Source organism: Pseudonaja textilis, chromosome 10 (assembly GCF_049901715.1).
Source record: "Pseudonaja textilis isolate UNSWEBS1 chromosome 10, rPseTex1.2, whole genome shotgun sequence".
NCBI lineage: Eukaryota > Metazoa > Chordata > Lepidosauria > Squamata > Elapidae > Pseudonaja > Pseudonaja textilis.
Window position 1 is genome coordinate 22970449 of NC_141999.1, and position 7766 is coordinate 22978214.

The 7766-nt window shown below is 47.3% G+C and overlaps 1 protein-coding gene across 1 annotated transcript; it reads left to right on the top strand.

Annotated features, from left to right (window-relative positions):
* Nucleotides 1–854: 854 nt before the first annotated feature.
* Nucleotides 855–5787, top strand: LOC113445958 (thyroid transcription factor 1-like). The gene is made up of 2 exons (XM_087939443.1): nt 855–1101; nt 5282–5787. The coding sequence occupies exons 1-2, from the start codon at nt 855–857 to the stop codon at nt 5785–5787; spliced, it is 753 nt and encodes a 250-aa protein (XP_087795569.1).
* The last annotated feature ends 1979 nt before the right edge of the window (nt 5788–7766 follow it).

Here is a 7766-nt window from a genome sequence, read left to right on the forward strand (position 1 = left end):
CTAATAGCACTCTATAAAGCCTTAGTAAGGCCACACCTTGAGTAGTGCACCCAGTTTTGATCACCACACTATAAAAAAGATGTTGAGACTCTAGAAAAAGTGCAGAGAAGAGCAACCAGGATGATTAAGGGACTGGAGACTAAAACATATGAAGGACGTTTACAGGAACTGGGCTTGACTGGTCTAGTAAAGAGAAGGATCAGGGGAGACAGGAGAGCATCTTCCAATATTTGAGGGGCTGCCATAGAGAGGAGGAAGGGGGTCAACCTATTCTCCAAAGCACCCAAAGGCCAGACAAGGAATAACGGATGGAAACTCAACAAGGAGAGATTCAACCTGGAAATAAGGAGAAACTTTCTGACAGTGAGAACAATCAACCAAAGGAACAGAAGTTGCCCTCAGAAGTTGTGGGAACTTCATCCCTGGAAGCTTTCAAGAAGAGATTGGACTGCCCTCTGTCAAAAACGGGGTTGGGTCTCCCATTTGGGCGGGGGGGGGTTGGACTAGATGACCTATAAGGCCCCTTCCAACTCTGATTATCTATTATCTGTAACTTGGAGGTCCAACTCGCTGGCGGCTTCCATTAAGTTGGCTGGACTCTTGTTTGATTAAGCTTTGTCAAAAGTAGGGGAGGTTCCTTCCTTCTTCTCCCGCCCCCCCTTTTCCCCACATCTCCACCTCACCTTACCCCACCTCCAGGGTGGGAGGTGGAGTCCTTAATCTTTGATAAGGTGCAGACTTAAGATAAAAGGCCAGACTGTGGGCAGGAAGCGCTGCCTGCCTCTGTTGAAAGCCCCGGAGAGAAAGGAACTCCAGACTTGAAGCTGCTGCCAACCCGCCTTTGGGTCCTTTCCATGGAGGATCTCAGGGGCTTCGCCATGGAGAGCTTGGAGGACTTCAGCCAGGGGATGCCAGGGACTCGCCAGCCTGCTCTGGTGGGCTCTCGCTTCTCCCTGGCCCACTGCCTCTCCCAGAACCCCATGCTGGGATGCTACCCGGGCTCCTTCGCCAGCCCGGCTGAACTGCCTGCCTACCCCCAGGAGAGCTTCAGGAATGGGGAGTGGTATGCCTCCAGCCCCCCAGAAGGGCCCTACTCTTCAAGTAAGTGCACCTCTTGGCGGTTTGGGTGGGTAGACGGGGTTAGTTCGATCGCCCCCAAAGGTGCTTTTTTTTCTTTTTTACTTCCCCCAAAAGGCAACTTTTGGACTTTCTTGGGTGTGCGCATTTTTTTTTCCTTTTCTTTGAAAACGTTTCACTTCTCCATCCCAGAAGCTTCTTTGGTTCTATTCAGAACTTCTTCAGTTCAAATGAAGAGATGAGAATTGAAAAAGAAAGGAGGAGGAGGGAGGAGGAGGAGGAGGAGGAGGAGGAGGAGGAGGAGGAGGAGGAGGAGGGAGGAGGAGGAATAGAAGAAAAAGAAGAAGAGGAGGAGGAGGAGAAGGAGACAGATAAGAAGGAGGAGAGGGGGAGGGAGGGAGAAGGAGAGGAGGAGGAGGAGGAGGAGGAGGAGGAGGAGGAGGAGAAGAAGAAGAAGAAGAAGAAGAAGAAGAAGAAGAAGAAGAAGAAGAAGAAGAAGAAGAAGAAGAAGAAGAAGAAGAAGAAGAAGAAGAAGAAGAAGAAGACAAGGTTAAAAGCACCCTGGGGACAACCAGGACTTGGGCAATTGAGAATTTCCGTAAATGTGGCTTGATCCGAAGTGGGAAAAAATATATTTATTGATCTGTCTATTTAACAAATTTGTTGTCCGTCCTGCAGTTCAAGGCCCCTCTGTGTCGAGGGGGGGGGGAAATTAAGAGGAGGGGGTCCTTCGTGCTCTCTTGAGCTTGGTTGTTTTCTTGCAGTCGTTTCATTACCCAAACTGGGTAATATTATCAGTGTTTCTGGTGCCCTTCTAGCCCTGATGATGTAACCTAGTTTGGTAATGAAATGTCTGCAAGAAAACTAACAAACTCAGTGAATATGGAGGATCCCACACTCCTCCTCCACCTCCTCTCCCCCTTTTCTTTCTCCTCCCCACCTCACAAACCCTACTCCCTCCTAGAACTGATGGTGTTACTTTGTTTGGTAAACGAAATGTCTGCAAGGAAACAACCAAGCTCAGAGAGCACCAAGGACCTCCTCCTCCTCCTCCTCCTCCTCCTCCTCCTCCTCCTCCTCCTCCTCTCCTCTTCTTCTTCTTCTTCTTCTTCTTCTTCTTCTTCTTCTTCTTCTTCTTCTTCTTCTTCTTCTTCTTCTTCTTCTTCTTCTTCTTCTTCTTCTTCTTCTTCTCCTTCTCCTCTCCTTCTCCTTCTTCTTCTTCTCTTCCTCCTCCTTCTCCTTCTTCTTCCTCTCCTCTTCTTCCTCCTCCTCCTCCTCTCCAGACCCCACATCACCAAGGACCTCTCATTTCAATCCCGAGCTACAAATATTCTCCTTTATTAAATCAAAAGGAACTTGGCTATTTCATTTCAAACTAACAGGTTATTTATTTAAAAGCCCCAGCCTTTAAGCCCCAGCACATCAGTCATTTCTTTCAGCCAAACATGATCCTTGATTCTCAGCCTTCTTTGATCTTGATTGTGTCTGTTTGTATAAATGCAGCCAAGATGGCTTGTAAACTATAGTTTCGGGCCACAGCGAGATGAGATGTGTCAACGCACTCAGGGTGTTATGAGACCCTCCTCTGACCTGGTGGGGCTCCAAATATTTGCTCCAGAGCAAAGTTAAATAGTTATTTACAAAACAAAATTATATGTCCGGCATGTTTTACCCGAAGGAACCAGCTGTTCTCAGGAGTGGCCAGTTGTAATCTTATTCATCTGGAAGATACCAGGCAAGAGGGAGGGTTGGATCACAGAGCTACATAGAAAAGGGGTCAACTAAGTCCGCTTTATTGGAAATGAAAGCAAGTGAGGGGTACCTTCTTCCACGTTTGGTGGCTTTGCCCAAAAAGTAAAAAAAATACTTGGGGGGGAAAAAATCAGAATTTGGATAAAAGAAATTACAAATATTCAATTAGAATGTAAGGTCGAAATCTTTTTATTGGGGATGATAAAAGGTGTTCACGCAAAAGAAATGAAATGTCTAATTCTTCATATAATTACTGCAGCAAGAATCACGTTAGCACAATGCTGGAAGGGTAACCAAACGCCAACAAACAATTTGATAATCCAGAAGGTCCTTGACTGTGTCGAAATGGACGTCCTTACCCAAACGTTAAAGGATGAGGTCGACTCAAAATATAGTACAGTTTGGGAAAAATGGTACAATTGGATTAAGGATAAAAATATAGGGAATAAAAAGATAAGGAATGGAAAAAATAAAGTGGTTAGATTAAGAGTATTTACCAGAAACAGGAAATGATAATTAGAAAAATTGTTTTTGAGAAAAGAACACACCGTCTAATTGATTAGAAACATATATGTTTTTTGTTTATTCGTCTTGGGGGAGGAGGAGGAGGAGGAGGAGGAGAACTATGGGGCCTTTTGTACTCTCTGAGCTTGGTGGTTTTCTTGCAGACGTTTCATTAGCCAACTAGGTAATGTCATCAGTGCCAGAAGGGAATGGGATTTGCAGAGAGGAGGAGGAGAAAGAGGAAGAGGAGGGCTGGGATTCTTGTTTCTTGTGGACATTTACTCAGCTGGGTAACATCCCCAGTGCTAGAACAGAGTGCAATCTGCAAAGAGAAGGAGAAAGAGGGGTCCTTGGTGCTGTCTGAGGTTTGTGGTTCTCTTGCAGACCTTTCATGACCCAGCTAGGGAACATCATCAGTGCCAGAAAGGAGTGGGTTTGCTCTCCTTATATACAAGTCACACACACACACACACACACACACACAGAGAGAGAGAGAGAGAGAGAGAGAGAGAGAGTTGGATTCTTTGCACCATCCTCACAGCCACAAAATAAAAATTTGGGCATTTAGCAACTGGCATGTATTTATGAGCGTGGCATTGTCCTGAGGTCGTGTGTTTGTAAACTTCCCAGTCAGCTTTTGACAAGCAGTGCCAGTGGGGGGGAAAGCCAGATCCCCTTAATGCCTGCACGATTCCCGTAACCCCTGCAGTGCTTCACTTAACAACGATGGCAAGGAAGGTCACCAGGTGGGGCTAAGCTCCCAACCGCCGTCTTGCTTAGTTAGCCACCGAAATCTTGGGTTCTGTTGTGGCCATAAGTCAAAAATTACCTGCGTTCCCAAGAATCCAGAACCTGGATAAATTAACTCTGAGAATGTCTCACCCTTCCCCTTTAACAGATTAACAGAGTTGGAAGGGACCTTGTAGGTCATCTAGTCCACCCCCCTCCCCAAGCAGAAGACCCTACACCATTTCTGACAAATGGCAGTCCAATCTCTCCCTGAAAGTCTCAAGTGATGAAGCTCCCATAACTTCCGAAGGCAACTTCTGTTCCATGGGTTGATTGTTCTGTCAGAAAGTTTCTCCTTATTTCCAGGTTGAATCTCTCCTTGATCAGTTTCCATCCATTATTCCTTGTCTGGCCTTCAGGTGCCTTGGAGAATAGCTTGACCCCTTCCTCCTCCTCTTTGGGGCAGCCTCTCAAATATTGGAAGATGCTCTCCTGTCTCCCCTGGTCCTTCTCTTCCCTAGACTAGCCAGGCCCGGTTCCTGCAACCATTCATCGTATGTTTGAGCCTCCAGTCCCCTCATCATCTTGGTTGCTCTTCTCTGCACTTTTTCTAGAGTCTCAACATCTTTTTTAATAGTGTGGTGACCCAAACTGGATACAGTACTCTAGGTGTGGCCTTACTAAGGCTTTATAGAGTGCTATTAGTACCTCCCTTGATCTCGATTGTATCCCTCTGTTAATGCAATTTAGGACTGCATTGGCTTTTTTGGCTGCTGCTGCACACGGCTGGCTCCTATTTAGCTGGTTGTCAACTAAGACTCCAAGATCCTTTGACACAGAGCTCAGATTTCGAAAAGAGATGAATATTCATGTTCCCCAGGGTGGGAAACGCTGAAAAACCACTTCACGTTTGGATCCGAGCTTTCCCTGAGGAGTTAGCCCAAAGCATATCTCAAAATGGTGGGTAGAACTCAATTCGGCCAAATAAGATCCTTTTTTGACCCAGGGTGGAAAATGTAGAAAACCCACTTCATTTTCGGATCTGAGCTTTCCCTGAGGAGTTATCCCTGGTTACAGATAACAGCTATTCAGAGTTGGAAGGGACCTTGTAGGTCATCTAGTCCAACCCTCTCCCAGTTACTGCTATTGAGCCTGGTTTCACCCAGTCTGTATGTCTGTACTTTGGGTTTTTCTTGCCTATTTTTCCTCCCTCCCCCAGTCTGCAGGTTTATGGGCACCCCTGCCTTCAGCATGTCCGGAGCAGACTGTATGGGCTACTTTGGAGAGCTGGCCAAACAGCCCCCCTTCTCTGCGGGAAACCCCTCCAAGCGCAAACGCCGAGTGCTTTTCTCCCGAAATCAAGTCCAGGAGCTGGAGAAGAGGTTTGAGATGCAGAAATACCTGACGGCCCCGGAACGAGAACACCTGGCCACCGTGACCCGCCTCACTCCCAACCAGGTGAAGATCTGGTTCCAGAACCACCGCTACAAGCTGAAGAAGCTGCGGGGGCAGCCGACGGAGGTTAAGGTGAGCTTGCAGCAGGAGGCACCCCCGCCGTGTGACAGTAGCACCGTGGCCCACCCCGGGGGCTACCCGTTCCACCAGGCATCCATGGAAGAGAAGCTCCTCCTACAACACCTGTCCCCCAGTTCCAGCTCCACTGCCGATTCCCAGCCGGGCCTCGAAACGCCCGAAAGCGACTTTCTCTTTGGCAAACCCTGGTAGTCTGTCCCACGGGACAGGGCTCGATGACTTGCTCCATCCCAGGAGCGCGACGGAGCCCAGCCACTCCGGGACAAGAACTTTTTATTTTATTTTATTTTATTTTATTACTGGCTCGATACCCGTGCGCTTCGCTACGAAACTATGTGGTGGGGCTTAGTTTTGGGGGAGGAAAATAAGCGGGGAAGGGGGGAATTCTGCCTCAGCCTACCAGCCCCCATCGGTATTCATCTGGTGAGTGTCCTGTCGGTGTGTGAAAGAGCTGAGGGCTGTTTGGAAACGGAAAGAGTATTTGCCGTGTGAGCAAGGAGACAGCAAGGAGCCTGGGCGTGGCTTAGCTCAACTGTTCTGTACTAAAGCTGCTTGGTGCTGTGAAACTGAAATTGAAACTCCTCTCCTCTGCTTGTGTTTTGCATTTGGAACAGATTTCTTTTCAGGTGGGGAGGGGGGTAGAACTCCTTAGCATCAGAGCATGTTAATAATACTAATAATATATGAAATACTAATGCTAATACTATATAGATTTATTATTATTTATATACCTGTGCCGGTCTTTTCAACCCCAGCTGGACAGCTCCCAAACTCAAAAGACAAATCAAATCATATCAAAATGACCAAACGAAGCCGACCACACAATTAGAAACGGCAAATAACCTGGTTTCGAATCTGACTCGATCTACTCTTCTTGGTAGAATTTTTTTGTGGGGGTGGAAAGCTAAGACTTTGTGGCGTTACAGGAGGCTAAAATGAGGGAGGCCAATTGAACTTCATGTGGCAGGGAGTTCCATAAGCCATTGCATGGTTCTAGCTGAGCATTCGAGCCTTTTCAAGGAGCCTCAGTCTTGAAAGTCTTCCAGCTTTTGGGATGGAGGAAAAGCGCTGCGGGTCAACTGGATCGGATCCCCTCGTGCAATGAAATTAAATCTTCAGTATGCATTATACGTTAAAAAAATAAAAATAAAACATAAACACACCTCCTTCTCATTCTATGCATTGAATTGAAAACCCCTGATATGGCATTAATATTGCACTATAGAGCAGAATTCAAGAGAGCTACTGCCCTGGGATAGAAGCTGTTTTTCAGCCTGTTTGTCCTTGTTTTTATTATTGTCCTGTACCGTCTGCCAGATGGTAATAGTTCAAAAAAAAAGGGGGGGGTGCCCAGGATGAGATGGATCTTTGAGGATGTTTTGAACTTTCTTAAGGCAGCGGGAGCTCTAAAGCTCTTCCAAAGAGGGGAGAGGGCAACCCATGATCTTCTCTGCAATGATGTTCACCCTCTGGAGCGCTTTCCTATCTGCCGCGGTGCAAATTGGCAAACCAGACAGGTTGCAGCGAGTTAAAATACTCTCTACGGTGCAGCAGTAAAAGGTCACCAGCAGTTTTTCATTCAGTTGTTGTTTCCTGAGAAGTCTCAGGTAGTAGAATCTCCGCTGGGCCCTTTTGGACCAGGGCTTGCAATGTGGGCACCCCAGGTTCAGCTGGGGGCAGCGGCTGGCTTCTGTGGGGGTGCAAATCCTGGTTTGGGGGCTCAGCCAAGGGTGCGTGGGGAATTCTGGGGTGAAGTCCACCCGGTTTAAAAATTCATGAGCTTGAGAAAAGCTGCTGCTTTTAGGAAGGAATTCAAATGTGCGGCCTTTTTGCCTAGGGGCAAAGAACTGAGCTGGAGGCTAACCATCTCAGCCAAGGGGGGGTGGGGGTAACCCAGGCTGATCCTGGCCCTCAGGCTTCTGGGGTCTGGAAATGGCCCTAATCCTCAACTTTCAAGTGCCAAGTTACTACAATGGGGCGGGGTGGTGGTGGAAAGGGCTTGGCCCCCTTTGCAAAGACAAAACACCCATCTGCATGACTTTAACTCTGCAGGCTGAAAAGATTGCTTAAGTATGAAAGCAGGGCTTCCCGATCTGTTTTCCACCTTATCAGGAAGCCTTTCATACCCAAAAATGCAAATTAGAACATAGAATAATAGGGTTGGGAGAGAC

Bases quoted from the DNA above. Each gene is read 5' to 3' on its own strand.
- LOC113445958 (XM_087939443.1), top strand. From the start codon at position 855: ATGGAGGATCTCAGGGGCTTCGCCATGGAGAGCTTGGAGGACTTCAGC. The intron at 1,102-5,281 runs GTAAGTGCACCT...TCCCTCCCCCAG, and splicing joins AGAAGGGCCCTACTCTTCAA to TCTGCAGGTTTATGGGCACC.